This window comes from Scyliorhinus canicula, chromosome 4, assembly GCF_902713615.1.
Source record: "Scyliorhinus canicula chromosome 4, sScyCan1.1, whole genome shotgun sequence".
NCBI classification, from domain to species: Eukaryota; Metazoa; Chordata; class Chondrichthyes; order Carcharhiniformes; family Scyliorhinidae; genus Scyliorhinus; species Scyliorhinus canicula.
Window position 1 is genome coordinate 135231228 of NC_052149.1, and position 20648 is coordinate 135251875.

General features: G+C 46.2%; 1 protein-coding gene across 2 annotated transcripts in view; it reads left to right on the forward strand.

Annotated features, from left to right (window-relative positions):
* The first annotated feature begins 983 nt into the window (after positions 1–983).
* Positions 984–20648, forward strand: part of LOC119965025 (kazal-type serine protease inhibitor domain-containing protein 1-like) — a 45117-nt gene continuing 25452 nt past the window's right edge. Inside the window, exons 1-2 of one of the 2 annotated variants that reach the window (XM_038795233.1) lie at positions 984–1179; positions 5675–6144. In XM_038795233.1, coding sequence (XP_038651161.1) covers positions 1043–1179; positions 5675–6144 — 607 coding nt within the window. In that variant the 5' untranslated portion in view covers positions 984–1042. Of the gene's footprint in view, positions 1180–5612; positions 6145–20648 lie in introns of both variants that reach the window. The other variant, XM_038795234.1, reaches the window with a different exon arrangement.

Sequence of the window (20648 nt, forward strand, 5' to 3'; positions counted from 1 at the left end):
CCTCCCACAGTCCAAAGATGTGCAGGTTAGGTGGATTGGCCATGCTAAATTGCCCGTAGTGTAAGGTTAATGGGGGGATTGTCGGGTTACATGGGTTTAAGTAGGGTGATCATTGCTCGGCACAACATTGAGGGCCGAAGGGCCTGTTCTGTGCTGTACTGTTCTATGTTCTATGTTCTATAAGTGGAGCCGCGGTGCCACCTCCATGTTGGGAAAACTCTTCCTGTCCAGATTAACACACTCAGCACTGTCCAAATACCTGGGGAAAGAGGAGAAAGGCTAAAAAAAGAAAGATGACCGTTGCCGTGTATAAAGTGCAAATAGCGGGTGAATGAAAACGCAAACAAGGAAGCCACAAAAGGCGGATTTAGCAGTAACGCTGTTTCTTCATTGTTGTGGCATCAAAATCCTGGAACTCCCTCTCTAGCAGCACCTACAACAGATGGACCACAGCGGTTAAAGAAGGCAGCTCACCACCACCTTCTCAAGGGCAACTAGGGACGGGCAATAAATGCTGGTGACACCAAATCTTGTGGAAGAATTTGAAAAAACCTGGCCCACTGCTCACAGGTAGATTCGCTCTTCACATGTTCACAGAAAGCTCTCTTACGCTAAGGCAGCAGGTTGAGTTTAGAACCATGAGATTCAATTGAAAATATTTAATTAAGTTGACTTATTCATTCAGGCAAATAATGCAGACAATCAGCCAGTTCAAACATGTGGAGCAATTGCCTCACAGGATTATACTCAAATTACTTAAAGCCGTTGCTTGCAGAGGTTTTGTTTTGCCAAAATGTTAATCTTATTCTGACTTTTGTGACCTTTGGCCCTTGCAGGTCATTATTACTGCTGATCATGTTATGTGTGGAACAACCCACCAATGCTTAATCAACAGGAGCCCTGGAATCCAGTAGAACAGTCATTATATCAAATCTTGCTTCAATCAAATGGGGAGCCAAGTGCAGGGATTGTGTTCCCTGCTGGGATAAGCAAATTCCTGATCTGAGCTGATCATTGCCAAGTCCCAATTTGCTGTTCACTCATGGAGTGCCTGCACAGCCAGTCCGTGCAAGCCTGGTTATTAGAATGGTTGTTAGGATCCTTCTCCCGAGCAGTTCTGCGTAGTCAGCCTGCTGTCGGCTCAGCTGGATTGTTATCGGCACCCGGTGATTGTCAAAGGTGGGTTTTTTATCTTTTCTCTTTCCTGATGGAGGTGTGTTCATGACCACTGGTCAGGAGTGAACTATGTCCACCTCTGAGATATCGCAAGCCGATCCTGCAACAGCCAGCAATTCTATAGAGCTGTGCTCTGGTCACATTGGAGTTACACAAGAGTGTGGAGGCACACTATTGTTTCTCATGAGGCATTTCAGATGGGCCCCCATCTTCCTGTCACTTTGACAGAATAATATAATGTGGCAACGACAAGATACAACATGGTGGGGGGGAGGTGCTGGGGAGGAGTGGAGAGGTGATGGGGGGATGGGGTTGGGGGAGGGGGAAATATACAGTGGGTGATAGGGATGATGTGACTGGGGAGGGGGTGATGGGTAGGGGGTGATGGGTAGGGGGTGATGGAGAGGATGTGATTGCAGAGGGAATGGTTGCGAGGGGGTGATTGGGAAAGGGTGATGGGTGGGGGTGATTGAAAGTGTCTGGTGAGGAGGATGTGAGACAGGAGGGGGTAATGGGTAGGGAGTGATTGGGAGTGTGAGTGGGGAGGATGTGTTTGGGGACAAGGTGATGATTGGAGGAGGTGATGGATGGTGTTTTTTGGAGATTCTGAGTTAAGTGGCATAGCAGATCTCAGAACCAAAGTCCTGATTCTACTCACCCTCGCCCTCCACTCCCACACTCACTCACTCCCTTGCTCTCCTGCCACCTCCCATCCTGACAATAGAACAGTTTGGAGCTCAGTGTGTGAGGTATTGAACAGCCACACAGTCAACATTGCAGGCTATCCAACTACAGGGGGCCTCAGAGCTGAGCTTGACTTTGGTCTTATCCAATCTCCTTCTTTCAGAAAGGACTGTGATCAGGAGTTGGGAACCCTGGTGGGTTTACTGCTCTCAAACCCCTGGGCCACTGACGGCAGTTCATATGAAATTTTTCTGGAACTTTTCCTCTCTCTGTCCCGATGGGAATTATGATCCCTGTGATCCAAAGCATTGCAAGAAATTTACTTGGCAGTTAGTTGGACCTCCTCATGGATCTCAACTGTACTGCCTTTGAAAGACTTGTACAATAAAGTTAATTATTCTGTTTGAAGATTATAATTAAAGGACCGGGGGAGGTAGAATTAGGTGGGACTATGGGTTCAACACAATCACCCTTCAGCTTCAGGACATGGCCTTGAGTCAGGATGGACATTGTGGGATGGGTGTGTCTGGTGGAAGCGTCCTCATTCCCAAAAATGGGCTGGATCCTTGGCTGGAAAGATTCCATAATCCAGGAGTCCTGGAAAATGGAAAATTTCACACAGGTTTGTCTGGTGCATTTCCAAAACTGGGTCACCAGCTGACCTGGAAGTGCACAATGCTGTCACCTCGCATTCAGGGTAAAAGGTTTTATACCCCTTCAGACCTTAGTGAGGACACGACTTAAAAAAGTAAAAGGTTTTAAACTTTGGCTATTGGATAGGTACATGGATTATGGTAGAATAATGGAGTAGAACATTAGAACATAGAACATTACAGCGCAGTACGGGCCCTTCGGCCCTCGATGTTGCGCTGACCTGTGAAACCATCTGAAGCCTATCTGACCTACACTATTCCATTTTCATCCATATGTCTATCCAGTGACCACTTAAATGCCCTTAAAGTTGGCGAGTCTACTACAGTTGCAGGCAGGGCGTTCCACACCCCTACTACTCTCTGAGTAAAGAAACTGCCTCTGACATCTGTCCTATATCTGCTACCCCTCAATTTAAAGCTATGTCCCCTCGTGTTGGTCATCACCATCCGAGGAAAGAGACTCTCACTGTCCACCCTATCTAACCCTCTGACTATCTTATATGTCTCTATTAAGTCACCTCTCAGCCTTCTCCTCTCTAACGAAAACAACCTCAAGTCCCTGAGCCTTTAGAACATAGAACATAGAACAGTACAGCACAGAACAGGCCCTTCAGCCCTCAATGTTGTGCCGAGCCATGATCACCCTACTCAAACCCACATATCCACCCTATACCCGTAACCCAACAACCCCCCCCTTAACCTTACTTTTATTAGCACACTACGGGCAATTTAGCATGGCCAATCCACCTAACCCGCACATCTTTGGACTGTGGGAGGAAACCGGAGCACCCGGAGGAAACCCACGCACACAGGGGGAGGACGTGCAGACTCCACACAGACAGTGACCCAGCCGGGAATCGAACCTGGGACCCTGGAGCTGTGAAGCATTTATGCTAACCACCATGCTACCCTGCTGCCCCAAAGACCCCTTACGAGGTCTTTCCTCGTAAGACCTTCCCTCCATACCAGGCAACATCCTGGTAAATCTCCTCTGAACCCTTTCCAAAGCTTCCACATCCTTCCTATAATGTGGTGACCAGAACTGCACGCAGTACTCCAGGAGAGGCCGCACCAGAGTTATGTACAGCTGCAGCATGACCTTCTGGCTCCGAAACTCAATCCCCCTACTGACCATATGCCTTCTTAACAGCCCTATAAACCTGGTGGCAACTTTCAGGGATTTATGTACCTGGATGCCGAGATCTCTCTGTTCATCTACACTACCAAGAATCTTGCCATTAGCCCAGTACTCTGCATTCCTGTAACTCCTTCCAAAGTGAACCACCTCACACTTTTCCGCATTAAACTCCATCTGCCACCTCTCAGCCCAGCTCTGCAGCTTATCTATGTCCCTCTGTATCCTATAACATCCTTCAGCACTATCCACAACTCCACCGACCTTCGTGTCATCTGCAAATTTACTAACCCATCCTTCTACACCCTCTTCCAGGTCATTTATAAAAATGACAAACAGCAGTGGCCCCAAAACAGATCCTTGCGGTACACCAGTGTAGATTAATTTGTTCTTAAGGGCAGCATGGTAGCATTGTGGATAGCACAATTGCTTCACAGCTCCAGGGTGCCAGGTTCGATTCCGGCTTGGGTCACTGTCTGTGCGGAGTCTGCACATCCTCCCTGTGTGTGCGTGGGTTTCCTCCGGGTGCTCCGGTTTCCTCCCACAGTCCAAAGATGTGCAGGTTAGGTGGATTGGCCATGATAAATTGCCCTTAGTGTCCAAAATTGTCCTTAGTGTTGGGTGGGGTTACTGGGTTATGGGGATAGGGTGGAGGTGTTGACCTTGGGTAGGGTGCTCTTTCCAGGAGCCGGTGCAGACTCGATGGCCCGAATGGCCTCCTTCTGCACTGTAAATTCTATGATAATCTATGATTAATCTAGGACAAAGGTTCGGCACAACATCGTGGGCCGAAGGGCCTGTTCTGTGCTGTATTTTTCTATGTTTATAGGTGGAGGGTGGGGGCAGGGCAGGGTACATATTGTTTAAATTGAGAAAAGACTGGCAAACAAAGTTCCACTTGAGGTCACAGTGAGGTCATCGATTATGCCACATGTATCAAACCAAGTATCAGTGACCCTTTGTTAAAAATAAATTTAGAGTACCCAATTATATATTTTTTTCCAATTAAGGGGCAGTTTAGTGTGGCCAATCCACCTAACCTGTACATCTTTGGGTTGTGGGGGCGAAACCCACGCAGACACAGGGAGAATGTGCAAACCCCACACGGACAGTGACCCAGAGCCGGGATCGAACCTGGGACCTCAACGCCGCAGTCCCGGTGCTATCCACTGCACCACATGCTGCCCTATCAGTGACCCTTTTAAAGGTCACCAGGTAAGGGGAGGCGGTGGCATTGTGGTATTGTCACTGGACGAGTAAACCAGAAACCCAGAGTAATGCTAGGTTCAAATCCCATCACTGCTGATGGTGAAATTTGAATTCAATAAAAATCTGGAATTAAAAACTCTAGTGATGACCATGAAACCATTGTCAATTGTCGTAAAAACCCACCTGGTTCACGAATGTCCTTTAGGGAAGGAAATCTGCCATCCTTATCTGGTCTGGCCTACATGTGACTCCAGGCCCACATCCCATGAACAAATAAAACAATACATATAAATAAATTATTTCCATGGTTGACAAATCAGGACTGGACAAGGGATCTCTTTTCTTTAGGAAATTCTAGGCTTTTATAACATCAAGTTCCATCTGGCTGCTCTGTCTTTCCTGTGACAGGGTATGAGTGTTTGATTACGAGAGGGATTTGGCAGGCACACAGGGCTCTGTAACTGAGAGAAGCTGAAAAAGGGAAAGTTCTGATACACGTAGACAGACTCTCCGCCGTGCTCAGTGCCCAGCTCCTGCTTTGTGCCAACTCCCCTCAGGAAATCGAGGGCAAAGCTGTCATTGGTGCGTCACGATGCCCTCGGAGGTTGTGTTCAAGCTGTACTGAGAGTTCTTGTTTTCACCAATTTGATCACATTCTTCCAACGTAACTGGGCCAGTGATTATTTAGACTGCTTGGACTTTGGTTTCAATCACTTGTTTTATTTATACTTTAACCACTTCATCTTTTTTAAAAGAATGAAAATATCTGGAGCTTGGCTCTTTGGATTCATTGGATCTTGACTCCCTCATATTCCAGCCTGGAAATGAATTCCGTGATCGCTGCTGCAGTGATGTTCCTTTTGGTGCAAGCAACACAGGCTCTTCCCAGCCTTTACCACAGGGGCTGGCTGCGGCTCCTGCAGGAAGGAGATGGTTGTGGGGTGTGCCAGCCTGAGCTGTGCCCCGAGATATCAGGGTGCCTGGCAGGGACAGTGCTGGACGCTTGCGACTGTTGCCCCGAGTGCGGCAATGCCGAGGGTCAAATCTGCGACCTTGACAACACCAACCACTTCTACGGAAGGTGTGGAGAGGACCTGAATTGTCTGCTGGACATCAATGCTGCCTTCCTTGGGGAGATCCCGGAACCCCAATGTACATGCCGATCCCAGGAAAGTGTGTGCGGATCCAATGGAAAGACCTACACCAACATCTGTAGGTTCAAAGAAGTATTTCACAGCAACAGAGAAAGCAATCTCAGCATTACACACAGGGGGCCCTGTGAAACAGGTAACCATTTGATAGTTTCAGTGCCTGCATTATCTGCTGTGCTTTTACGCAGGATGTTCTTCAGGACTGTTTACAACAAATGCATTGAGTTCTCACACAACAGACCTGCCACACGTTGACATTGGCATCCTCTGTGGGATTAAATTAGATATGACTATACATAGTGTCAATGTATCATTCATGCTGAACATAAATGATCAGCATCTATAAAAGTACATCAGTACCTTGCTTACTGCAAAGACACATTTTTAAGCTGAGGCAATTGACATATGTTCACGGCCATTGCAATACAGAGTAAAAAGAGCATACCAAAGAGGGAGTGACACTTTACACAATATTACAACTCACCAGGTGTAAGAGAGAACACTGGGTAGTACAGCTCACTGGGTGTAATAGAGATACTGAGTATTACAGCTCACTGGGTGTAATAGAGATACTGGGTATTACAGCTCACTGGGTGTAATAGAGATACTGGGTATTACAGCTCGCTGGGTGTAATAGAGATACTGGGTATTACAGCTCACTGGGTGTAATAGAGATACTGGGTATTACAGCTTACTGGGTGTAATAGGGAGCACGGGGTATTACAGCTTACTGGGTGTAATAGGGAGCACGGGGTATTACAGCTCACTGGGTGTAATAGAGATACTGGGTATTACAGCTCACTGGGTGTAATAGGGAGCACGGGGTATTACAGCTCACTGGGTGTAATAGAGATACTGGGTATTACAGCTCACTGGGTGTAACAGAGATACTGGGTATTACAGCTCACTGGGTGTAAGAGGGAACACGGGGTATTACAGCTCATTGGGTGTAATAGAGATAGAACATAGAACATAGAACAGTACAGCACAGAACAGGCCCTTCGGCCCTCAATGTTGTGCCGAGCCATGATCACCCTACTCAAACCCACGTATCCACCCTATACCTGTAACCCAACAACCCCCCCCCTTAACCTTACTTTTTTATTAGGACACTACGGGCAATTTAGCATGGCCAATCCACCTAACCCGCACATCTTTGGACTGTGGGAGGAAACCGGAGCACCCGGAGGAAACCCACGCACACAGGGGGAGGACGTGCAGACTCCACACAGACAGTGACCCAGCCGGGAATCGAACCTGGGACCCTGGAGCTGTGAAGCATTTATGCTAACCGCCATGCTACCCTGCTGCCCCTACTGGGTGTAATAGAGATACTGGGTATTACAGCTCACTGGGTGCAATAGAGATACTGGGTGTTACAGCTTACTGGGTGTAAGAGGGAACACGGGGTATTACAGCTTACTGGGTGTAATAGGGAGCATGGGGTGTTACAGCTCACTGGGTGTAATAGAGATACTGGGTATTACAGCTTACTGGGTGTAATAGAAATACTGGGTATTACAGCTTACTGGGTGTAATAGGGAGCACGGGGTAGTACAGCTCACTGGGTGTAATAGAGATACTGGGTATTACAGCTTACTGGGTGTAATAGAGATACTGGGTATTACAGCTCACTGGGTGTAATAGAGATACTGGGTATTACAGCTCACTGGGTGTAATAGAGATACTGGGTATTACAGCTCGCTGGGTGTAATAGAGATACTGGGTATTACAGCTCACTGGGTGTAATAGAGATACTGGGTATTACAGCTTACTGGGTGTAATAGGGAGCACGGGGTATTACAGCTTACTGGGTGTAATAGGGAGCACGGGGTATTACAGCTCACTGGGTGTAATAGAGATACTGGGTATTACAGCTCACTGGGTGTAATAGGGAGCACGGGGTATTACAGCTCACTGGGTGTAATAGAGATACTGGGTATTACAGCTCACTGGGTGTAACAGAGATACTGGGTATTACAGCTCACTGGGTGTAAGAGGGAACACGGGGTATTACAGCTCATTGGGTGTAATAGAGATACTGGGTGTAATAGAGATACTGGGTATTACAGCTCACTGGGTGCAATAGAGATACTGGGTGTTACAGCTTACTGGGTGTAAGAGGGAACACGGGGTATTACAGCTTACTGGGTGTAATAGGGAGCACGGGGTGTTACAGCTCACTGGGTGTAATAGAGATACTGGGTATTACAGCTTACTGGGTGTAATAGAAATACTGGGTATTACAGCTTACTGGGTGTAATAGGGAGCACGGGGTATTACAGCTCACTGGGTGTAATAGAGATACTGGGTATTACAGCTCACTGGGTGTAATAGAGATACTGGGTATTACAGCTCACTGGGTGTAATAGAGATACTGGGTATTACAGCTCACTGGGTGTAAGAGGGAACACGGGGTATTACAGCTTACTGGGTGTAATAGAGATACTGGGTATTACAGCTCACTGGGGGTAATAGAGATACTGGGTATTACAGCTCATTGGGTGTAATAGAAATACTGGGTATTACAGCTTACTGGGTGTAATAGGGAGCACGGGGTATTACAGCTCACTGGGTGTAATAGAGATACTGGGTATTACAGCTTACTGGGTGTAAGAGGGAACACGGGGTATTACAGCTCACTGGGTGTAATAGAGATACTGGGTATTACAGCTCACTGGGAGTAAGAGGGAACACGGGGTATTACAGCTTACTGGTTGTAATAGAGATACTTGGTATTACAGCTCACTGGGTGTAATAGAGATACTGGGTATTACAGCTCACTGGGAGTAAGAGGGAACACGGAGTATTACAGCTTACTGGGTGTAATAGAGATACTGGGTATTACAGCTCATTGGGTGTAATAGAAATACTGGGTATTACAGCTTACTGGGTGTAATAGGGAGCACGGGGTATTACAGCTCACTGGGTGTAATAGAGATACTGGGTATTACAGCTTACTGGGTGTAAGAGGGAACACGGGGTATTACAGCTCACTGGGTGTAATAGAGATACTGGGTATTACAGCTTACTGGGTGTAATAGAGATACTGGGTATTACAGTTTACTGGGTGTAATAGAGATACTGGGTATTACAGCTCACTGGGTGTAATAGAGATACTGGGTATTACAGCTCACTGGGTGTAAGAGGGAACACGGGGTATTACAGCTCACTGGGTGTAATAGAGATACTGGGTATTACAGCTCACTGGGTGTAAGAGGGAACACGGGGTATTACAGCTTACTGGGTGTAATAGAGATACTGGGTATTACAGCTTACTGGGTGTAATAGAGATACTGGGTATTACAGCTCACTGGGTGTAAGAGGGAACACGGGGTATTACAGCTTACTGGGTGTAATAGAGATACTGGGTATTACAGCTCACTGGGTGTAATATTCAGCACTGGGTATGACAGCTCACTGTGAGGAATATCGAGTACTGGGTATTACAGATCACTGGGTGTAATCACGATCAATGATTGTTCAAACTGGATTCAGATGGGGGCCGGAAACGTGAGCCGGAGCTCAGGTTGCAGTGAAGCAGAACTGTTAAAGGAAGTAAAAAATCTTGCTAGATTAGAAGGCAGATTAAGTGAAGGCAGGCACCTGGCAGGATTAGTGTGGTATAATGTTAAGAAGACAAATTAAGTGCATACTATCTGAATGCATGCCACATTCACAATAAAGTAGATGATTTGAAAGCATAAATAGAAGCAAATATTTATGATTTGACATGGTTACAGTGTGACCAGGACTGGGAACTGAATATTCAAGGGTTTTTGGCATTCTAAGAAGTCTTACAACACCAGGTTAAAGTCCAACAGGTTTGTTTCAAACGCTAGCTTTTGGAGCACTGCTCCTTCCTCAGGTGAATCATTCAGCTAATGAATAACCTTGCTGCCAAGGAGGCTTTAGGAAATAGTGACCATAATATAATAGAGTTTAACATTAAGTTTGAAAGTGTTGTATATTCAGCATTGCCAACAGTGCGGGTTCAAATTCTATTCCAGTTGAGGTTGTCCATGAAGGTCCTGCCTTCTCAACCTTGCCCCTCGCCTGAGCTGTGATGACCTTCAGGTTAAATCACCACCTGTCAGCTCTCTCTCAAAATGGGAGAGCAGCCTATGGTCCTCAGGAACTATGGTGACTTTCATTTCATTTTATTTCTTATGGTTGAAACAATGTCACTTTAAGAGTTTGCCAAAGTGATATATTGATGAAGTCATTGGCAGTTTGGGTGGGCTAACAGTCAGATTATTCTAGCAGCCTGTAGTGAAAACATTTTTCCAATAAAGCTCTTGTTTGTACCTTCGTGGTCTGTGAGCCGATCCTTTAAAAATACCACAATCAAACTGGCTGTGAGGTGGTTGATCCACATTGCAAACACCCAAAAAAGAACTACAGAAATTCGGTGGATTAAGTAAAATCCTCAATCCACTCTCCAGCCATTCAACAATGGGATGAGGAAGATAAAAACATCAAAGCTGGTACCAATTAATGTCAGCAACCACCGAACGAACCAAAATTTATACAAAGATTTTGGTGAAAATAGAATCAAAGAAGCTTGTCACGCACTCTGCCTGGAATGTTCTGCAACAGTGTTCCCTCTACTCTGAGTCACAAGAGTCCAAAGATGTGCGGGTTAGGTGGATTGGCCATGCTAAATTGCCCGTAGTGTCCTAATAAAAGTAAGGTTAAGGGGGGGGTTGTTGGGTTACGGGTATAGGGTGGATACGTGGGTTTGAGTAGGGTGATCATGGCTCGGCACAACATTGAGGGCCGAAGGGCCTGTTCTGTGCTGTACTGTTCTATGTTCTATGTTCTAAGTAAAGTAACAAATACCCTGCAACAATTAATTGAAAGCTGGGGGAGTTTTGCAACACCCCATGCAAAACTCGGAAAGGAACAGGCTAAGCTCAGTGATTCCTTGTTTGAAAGGGAAGAAAACAAAGTGAGATAGTGCTAAAGACTTTGTGGCATATTTGTGCTTACACAAACCTTCCCATAGTAATTTGGCAGGTGTTTTGGGAACCATAGGACTGTGTGATAAAAGCTGGAATTCATACACTGAAAGATTCAAATACTTTGTGCAGATGAACATAGTAGTCCCAACCTTCCTAATCATGATGGGGGCGAATATTTTCACCCTCTGGCGAAGTCCGATGCAACCAGAGAAACCAGACTCAAAAACCTATTGTGAAATTGTGGAGATATGGCAGGGCCATTTTCCACCAAAACCCTTGGTCATCACCAAGCGGTTCAGGTTCCATGAACATAACCAGCCAGAACGCAAATGAATCACACAGTTCACAGCTACCTTGAAGAAATTAGCTTAATACTGTGAATTTGGAGATGACTTGAATGACACTATTAGAGACAGACTTGTGTGTGGGTTAAGAAGCAAAGCTATCCAGAAAAGGCCTCTAACACTCCAACTTAGACCTTCAGAGGGCTTTAAAAGTCGCGATCTCTATGGAACTAGCAGCTGGAGAAGCACAACAATTAAGCTGGAGATCTAAGATCTATAAAATGTCAGCTAGGACCTAAACACAGACACAATTTCAAAATTGCCATCAATGTGCAAAACCTGTGCAGACAGCAACTGATTGCTGGACTAAAGTTGCTAAATGCAAGAATTAGGGTAGTAAGGGGCACATCGAACATGCGGGTTGGAGAAATAAACAGCAAGTTTCAAACAAGGATTAGAAAAGGCAAGAGCCAAATAAATCAAGTGAAAAATTGAAGCGAGAAGGAACCAGAGCTACAGTCAGATCACAAACCATCATTAATGTACTGATCACTGCGGGGCACAACAAACCGTTGCTGGGTCAGTCTTTTACTGGATGGACAATCAATGAAAATGGAGGTTGGCATCGGTGCAGCCATTTTGATGGTCCCAGAAACTGTTCACCAAGAGAAAGCATGACATATTGCCTTCAAACGCTCAAAACCTACACCAGAAAAGTGGATCTGTTGAGGGGCTGTATCGATCTAATGTTCAGCTAAATGGGCAAACAGCAGACTTGTCCCTGGACATCGTTGAAGGTAACAATCCAGCCCTAATGGGGATATCCTGGCTGGAGAGAATCCAGCTAAACTGGCCATGTGTCAGAGTCAGAAGATTTTAAAGAAACATTCCATTGGGAAACCCATGGGCTGCTAGAGGACTGGAGGATGCCGCCAACGGAGGATTCCGCAGTGCATTTTTCAAGAAGGAGTTAGATACAGCTCTTTGGGTGAAAGGGATCACAGGTTATTTATTTATTTATAAATTTAAAGTGACCAATTCTATTTTTTTTCAATTCAGGGGCAATTTAATGTGGCCAATCTACCTATTGGGGTGAGACCCACGCAGACATGGGGAGAATGTGCAAACTCCACATGGATAGTGACCCAGGGCTGGGATCGAACCCGCGACCTTGGCGCCATGAGGCAGGAGTGCTAACCACTGTGCCACCATGCCACCTCGGGATCAAAGGTTATGGGGGAAGGCTCGAGCAGGTTTCTGAGTTGGATGATCAGCCATGATCACAATGAATGACAGAGCAGGCTTGAAGGGCCAAATGGCCTCCTCCTGCTGCTGGTTTTTATATTTCGATGTGAAGAAAAGTGTTTGCATCAAGATCCTTGAATAAAGCAGAAATTAACAATGCACAGACAGAGAGACAGAGAAGGAAGCATGAGGCATAGTTTTTGGAACCAAACCTTTTTACCAATGCTTATATGGAAGTAAATTTACAATGCAAATGGATCTTTGACCACTGACAAAGATACTTGGGCCACACACCGTTATTCCATCTCTAGCAGCGAGCCGATTGCAGAGATGGGCTTTGCCCATTGTACCTGTACAATAAAATACAATTGATCAAATCTGGGCGGCATGGTAGCACAGTGGTTAGCACTGTTTCTTCACAGCGCCAGGGTCCCAGGTTCGATTCCCGGCTTGGATCACTGTCTGTGCATGTTCTCCCTGTTCTCCTGTGCCTGCGTGGGTTTCCTCCTACAAGTCCCGAAAGACGTGCTGTTACGTAATTTAGACATTCTGAATTCTTCCTCTATGTACCCGAACAGGCGCCAGAATGTGGCGACTAGGGGATTTTCACAGTAACTTCATTGCAATGTTAATGTAAGCCTACTTGTGAGAATAAAGATTATTATTATTATAAATTTTCATGGGGCCGCTGACAAACTCTACAGATTACCTTTACCTAACGATTCATCAATGAATAGTTCAAGTGGTAATATTTTCTATTTGTAAGAAGTTGATAGTGCTCCTGTAACCACAGGACAAGTTAAGAAGTATACCAGAAATAATCCACTGCTGTCAGAAGTTATGGACATGGTACTTCGTGGCAAGACTGGGAGTAAACCCAGAGTTGAAGCCATATGTTACTCGAAGACTCAAACTATCCATACAGGCTGGTTGTCTCCTCTGGGGAATGAGGGTCATCATTCAGCCAGTGTTAAGGAAATGTGTCCTCAACCAATTTCATGAAGGTCATTGTGGAATAGTCTGGATGGAGGATGATGTGTTACATCATCAGTCTAACATCAACTGCAACTGGATGCAGTGAAACTAGAAACAGGCTTCCGACACAGGAGATGGTCCAACACTGTTTTATTGAACCTGTTGATTGCTGTACATAATCTGCTGTGGGTTGACACTCTATTAACCTAACTGATAACCTCCTACTGGCTTGACCAGACTAGCTCTCCACCACATGGAGATGATGTTCACTGGCTTGTGCACTCTAACAATCTCAGTAGCTGTGTCCTGTGAGAGAGGGAGAGTCTTAATGCCCTGTGGGCTTTATAGTGGTGGTGTCCTGTCTGGTGATTGGTTGTTCTGTGACATGTGTGTTCATTGGTTATCCTGTGTGTCAATCACTGCCTGTCTGCATCTCATGATATACATGAGTGGATATTATGACAGAGGAGAGAGCCAGAAGCTATTTTTGGTAAGTTCAGAACCTACCTATCCACTAGCTATTACACCCATGGGGATGGCCAGAAGGGCCAGGGCAAAGAGATCATCTAGATTATACTGGACCATTCGAAGGACGCATGTTTTTCATTGTGGTCGACGTGCAGTCAAAATGGCCTGAAGTCACCATTACGAAGACTATGTGCTCAGGGAGAACAATAGAAAGACTGGGTGAGACTTTTGCAAGATTCGGTTACCCTGAACAACTTGTTAGAGACAATGGGCCACAGTTCATTTTCACAAGAATTCACAAATGATCAAAAGGAGAACGGAATCCAACACAGGCAATCTTCCCCTTATCATCCTGCCACAGATGGGCTGGCTGCAAGGTTTGTTTAGGCAATGAAGCAAAATTACTAAGCCAATTCCTGATCACATACTGGAATACAACACACTCGACAACCATTATTCATGGTAAAACATCAGTTATGCACTGAATTAGAATTTCTGAAGCCGCCTAAGACAAAAGAAATTGTTGAGAGGAAACAGAAAAGTGAGGCTGTGGGACATGGGAACAGGGCTAAACGCTGTGTTTTTCATAAAGGTCAAGAAATATTGGCAATAAACTATACCACCAGTGAGAAGTGGATACCTGCCATTGTCTTAGTACAGACAGGAACGGTCTCCTCCACCATTCAAACTCGGGATGATGTTGTGCGGAGAAGACACACTCACCAACCTTTAGCAGCTAGAACTAGTTTGCTGGCGACATAGTCAACCGAGAGTCCACAACAAAATGCCAAGTAAAGACCTGTACATACCTGAGAACCTGACACTATCTGAAACAACTGTGGAAGACAGCACCCCAGTTGGGGACATTTCAACACCGAGTCAACCTCCAAATCCTACGGTCCACTCCGGTTGAGGAAACTACGGGTGACCAAAAGCACCAGAGGTTACAGTCAACATGAGAAAGCAGATACCTGAGGTTCACTGACAACCAGGAATCGACATCCTCCGAAGCATCAAACTTATTAACTGTTTGTTTGTTTACTGTTCATTTATAAATTTTGATTGTTAATGTTATATTGTGTTTCAAAGAACAAAGAAAAGTACAGTACAGGAACAGGCCCTTCGGCCCTCCAAACCCGTGCCGACCAGGCTGCCTGTCTAAACTAAAATCTTTTACACTTCCTGGGTCCGTATCCCTCTATTCCCACCCTATTCATGTATTTGTCAAGATGCCCCTTAAATGTCACAATCATCCCTGCTTCCACCACCCCCTCCGGCAGCGAGTTCCAGGCACCCACTACCCTCTGTGTAAAAAAACTTGCCTCGTACGTCTACTCTAAACCTTGCCCCTCGCACCTCAAACCTATGCCCCCTAGTAACTAGTAACTCTGTCTATGCCCCTCATAATTTTGGAGAACTCTATCAGGTCGCCCCCTCAACCTCCGTCGTTCCAGTGAGAACAAACCGAGTTTATTCAACTGCTCCTCATAGCTAATGCCCTCCATACCAGGCAACATCCTGGTAAATCTCTTCTGCACCCTCTCTAAAGCCTCCACATCCTTCTGGTAGTGTGGCGACGAGAATTGAACACTATACTCCAAGTGTGGCCTAACTAAGGTTCAATACAGCTGCAACATGACTTGCCAATTCTTATAATCAATGCCCCGGCCAATGAAGGCAAGTATGCCGTATGCCTTCTTGTCTACCTTCTCCACCTGTGTTTCCCCTTTCTGTGGACCCGTACACCTAGATCTCTCTGACTTTCAATACTCTTGAGGGTTCTACCATTCACTGTATATTCCCTACCTGTATTAGACCTTACAAAATGCATTACCTCACATTTTTCCGGATTAAACTCCACCTGCCATCTCTCCGCCCAAGTCTCCAAACGATCTAAATTCTTTCATTGCAGGAAACTCTGATGTAAAGTGGGAGGCAAGTGTTTTGTATTCATGTTTGTGATTTACCATCAATTGGACGCGAGACACGATGAAGGTCCAAACTTTGGCTTTAATCAGCTAGATGTTAGCCTGGTGGTCGACTACAGTGAAAGGCTGACCGCCGGGACCTCTGGGTACTTATACCCCGTCTTGGAGGCGGGGTCTGCTTGCCTCTCGACCAATTGGTGAGCAGTCACATGACTAGTCTCAGCCAATCAGCCGAGAGGCACATGACCAGCCAGAGCCAATGGGAAGCCGGTGCTCTGCACCAATGGCAGAGCTCCTAGTCATACCACCACATTTTGTTCCCAGTTGGAACACTTTAAGAGTTTGATCTCGTGATGTATTGATGGTGTCATCGGTAGTTTGGGCAGGCCTGCAGTCAGTATTGTCTCGCAGCCTGTAGGGAACCCACCTTTCCAAAAAACCCAATTTCTCTGTATCTTCATGCTCTTTAAGATATCACAGCAAGTGATATTGTTCATTCAGAAACAAGGGTCTCATGTCGAAACTAAGAAATCTATGAAGGTATGAGGTTGGCGATGGTGCATTTGGAAAATACATCAAAAGATTTGATGGTAGACAAGCAACAGCTAATATTTAAATAAATATTAGCTGCAACAAATATCCATTTCTGTAAGACACAAAAATCCAACAGGAAAGGTGAATCAACCTGTGGCGAACAAAAGAAGTTAAACATTTATATGCAAAATGCGTTTAATAAAATATTTTTTTTAAAAGAAGTTAAAGATTGTATTAGATCAAACAAAGTGACTTATAAGATTGACAGAAAAAGTGGTAAGCCCAAGGATTGGAAACAATTTAGAATCCAGAAAAGGGTGGCCAGGAAACTGATAAAGAAAGGGGAAAGAAATTATGAATGCAAGCTAGCAAGAAACATAAAAATGGATTGTAAAAACTTCTTTAGGTATGTGTGAAAAAGAAAAGATTAGCAAGGACAAATGCGGGTCCATTATAGGTGGAGAGAGGAGAATTTATAATGGAGAAGATGGAATTGGCAGAGAAAGTAAACAATTGTGGGAGCGAGAGAGACTCACGTTTGGTATGTTGCCTCCCAGGTGCAAGGGTACGTGATGTCTCGGATCGTGTTTTCCGGGTCCTTAAGGGGGAGGGGGAGCAGCCCCAAGTCGTAGTCCACATTGGCACTAACGACATAGGTAGGAAAGGGGACAAGGATGTCAGGCAGGCCTTTAGGGAGCTAGGATGGAAGCTCAGAGCCAGAACAAACAGAGTTGTTATCTCTGGGTTGTTGCCCGTGTCACGTGATAGTGAGATGAGGAATAGGGGGCGAAATTCTCCAAAGACCTGCGTGACGCCCATTTCCGGTGGGCAAAAGCGGTGCGGATGACTCCGGCGTCGGGGCCTTCTTTTAAGCCGGTAATCTCCGTTCCCGAAAGGGCCAGCAGCGGACTGACGTGATACGCGTCAGTTTCACCCGCTGCGGAAGTGGCGCGTTGAGAGAGAGAGAGAGTGGACCCGGCGTTGAGAGGAGAGGAGGGGGACCCGGCGTTGAGAGGAGAGGGGGGGACCCGGCGTTGAGAGGAGAGGGGGGGACCCGGCGTTGAGAGGAGAGGGGGGGGGGGCAGCGTTGAGAGGAGAGGGGGGGGACCCGGCGTTGAGAGGAGAGGGGGGGGACCCGGCGTTGAGAGGAGAGAGGAGGGGGGACCCGGCGTTGAGAGGAGAGGGGGGTGACCTTTACGTTAGTGATGGAAAGGGATAAGTATACCCCGCAGGGCAAGAGTTATAGCTGGGGGAAGGGCAATTCTGATGCCATTAGACATGACTTAGGATGTGTAGGTTGGAGAAGTAGGCTGCAAGGATTGGGCACACTGGATATTTGGAGCTTGTTCAAGCTATTGCATGTTCTTGATAAGTACGTACCAGTCAGGCAGGGAGGAAGGGGTCGAGCGAGGGAACCGTGGTTTACCAAAGAAGTGGAATCTCTTGTTAAGAGGAAGAAGGAGCCCTATGTGAAGATGAGGCGTGAAGTTTCAGTTGGGGCGCTTGATAGTTACAAGGAAGCGAGGAAGGATCTAAAGAGAGAGCTAAGACGAGCAAGGAGGGGACATGAGAAGTCTTTGGCAGGTAGGATCAAGGAAAACCCAAAAGCTTTCTGTAGGTATGTCAGGAATACAAGAATGACTAGGGTAAGAGTAGGGCCAGTCAAGGACAGTGGTGGGAAGTTGTGTGTGGAGGCTGAGGAGATAAGCGAGATACTAAATGAATACTTTTCGTCAGTATTCACTCAGGAAAAAGATAATATTGTGGAGGAGAATGCTGAGACCCAGGCTATTAGAATAGATGGCATTGAGGTGCGTAGGGAAGAAGTGTTGGCAATTCTGGACAAGGTGAAAATAGATAAGTCCCCGGGGCCTGATGGGATTTATCCTAGGATTCTCTGGGAAGCCAGGGAAGAGGTTGTTGAGCCTTTGGCTTTGATTTTTAGGTCATCATTGGCTACAGGAATAGTGCCAGAGGACTGGAGGATAGCAAATGTGGTCCCTTTGTTCAAGAAGGGGAGTAGAGATAACCCCGGTAACTATAGGCCGGTGAGCCTCACGTCTGTTGTGGGTAAAGTCTTGGAGAGGATTATAAGAGATACGATTTATAATCTAGATAGGAATAATATGATTAGGGATAGTCAGCATGGTTTTGTGAAGGGTAGGTCATGCCTCACAAACCTTATCGAGTTCTTTGAGAAGGTGACTGAACAGGTAGACGAGGGTAGAGCAGTTGATGTGGTGTATATGGACTTCAGTAAAGCGTTTGATAAGGTTCCCCACGGTCGGCTATTGCAGAAAATACGGAGGCTGGGGATTGAGGGTGATTTAGAGATGTGGATCAGAAATTGGCTAGTTGAAAGAAGACAGAGGGTGGTGGTTGATGGCAAATGTTCAGAATGGAGTTCAGTTACGAGTGGCGTACCACAAGGATCTGTTCTGGGGCCATTGCTGTTTGTCATTTTTATAAATGACCTAGAGGAGGGCACAGAAGGTTGGGTGAGTAAATTTGCAGACGACACTAAAGTCGGTGGAGTTGTAGACAGTGTGGAAGGATGTTGCAGGTTACAGAGGGACATAGATAAGCTGCAGAGCTGGGCTGAGAGGTGGCAAATGGAGTTTAATGTAGAGAAGTGTGAGGTGATTCACTTTGGAAAGAATAACAGGAATGCGGAATATTTGGCTAATGGTAAAATTCTTAGCAGTGTGGATGAGCAGAGGGACCTCGGTGTCCATGTACATAGATCCCTGAAAGTTGCCACCCAGGTTGATAGGGTTGTGAAGAAGGCCTATGGTGTGTTGGCCTTTATTGGTAAAGGGATTGAGTTCTGGAGCCATGAGGTCATGTTGCAGCTGTATAAAACTCTGGTACGGCCGCATTTGGAGTATTGCGTACAGTTCTGGTCGCCTCATTATAGGAAGGACGTGGAAGCTTTGGAACGGGTGCAGAGGAGATTTACCAGGATGTTGCCTGGTATGGAGGGAAAATCTTATGAGGAAAGGCTGATGGACTTGAGGTTGTTTTCGTTAGAGATAAGAAGGTTAAGAGGTGACTTAATAGAGGCATACAAAATGATCAGAGGGTTAGATAGGGTGGACAGTGAGAGCCTTCTCCCGCGGATGGAGGTGGCTAGCACGAGGGGACATAGCCTTAAATTGAGTGGTAATAGATATAGGACAGACGTCAGAGGTGGGTTTTTTACGCAAAGAGTGGTGAGGCCGTGGAATGACCTACCTGCAACAGTAGTGAACTCGCCAACATTGAGGGCATTTAAAAGTTTATTGGATAAGCATATGGATGATAAGGGCATAGTGTAGGTTAGATGGCCTTTAGTTTTTGACTTCCCATGTCGGTGCAACATTGAGGGCCGAAGGGCCTGTACTGCGCTGTATCGTTCTATGTTCTATGTTCTAATTGCTCCAGATAGTACTTTAAAAATAATTGGATTGAAGGTTGATAAGTAGCCTGGACCAGATGAGCTATATCCCATGTGGCTAAAGAGAGAATGGATGCATTGGTGGTTTCAAAATTTTATAGATTCGGGATAGGAGAGAGAAAGCTCAGAATTACGTCGGTCAAAGAACAATACAGCACAGGAACAGGTCATTCGGCCCTCCAAGCCTGTACCGGTCACAATACACCCTTTTTAAAGGCAGCCCAACCCCTTTAAGGGACCCCACTGTGGCTTTTGGACCAAAACCCTAACTAGACACTTGACACCAGGTGAGGTCCCAGGTTCAATTCCCGGCTTGGGTCACTGTCTGTGCGGAGTCTGCACGTCCTCCCCGTGTCTGCGTGGGTTTCCTCCGGGTGCTCCGGTTTCCTCCCACAGTCCAGAGATGTGCAGGTTAGGTGGATTGGCCATGCTAAGTTTCCCCTTAGTGTCCAAAGATGTGCAGGTTAGGTGGGGTTATGTGGATGGAGTGGAGGAGTGGGTCTAGGTAGGCTGCTCTATTAGACGATCAACCAAACCAATGAACATTAGTCTTTAAGATTTAGTCAGCCTCTATCAGCCTCCGTCTCACAGCCATCCATCCCTCTACTCTTCCTCAGCCTCTTCACCTTCAGTCTCCACTCCCTCAGACTGCCATCCATCAGTCATATGTCCTTGCTCTCCCCTCACTGAGTCTCTCCTCACTGAACCTCTCCACCCTCAGTCTCCACAGCCTCTTTATCCCCCCTCAGTTCTTACTTGATCAGCTTCCTCTCCTTGTGTCTCCCCTCCCTCAGTCTCATCGAGTC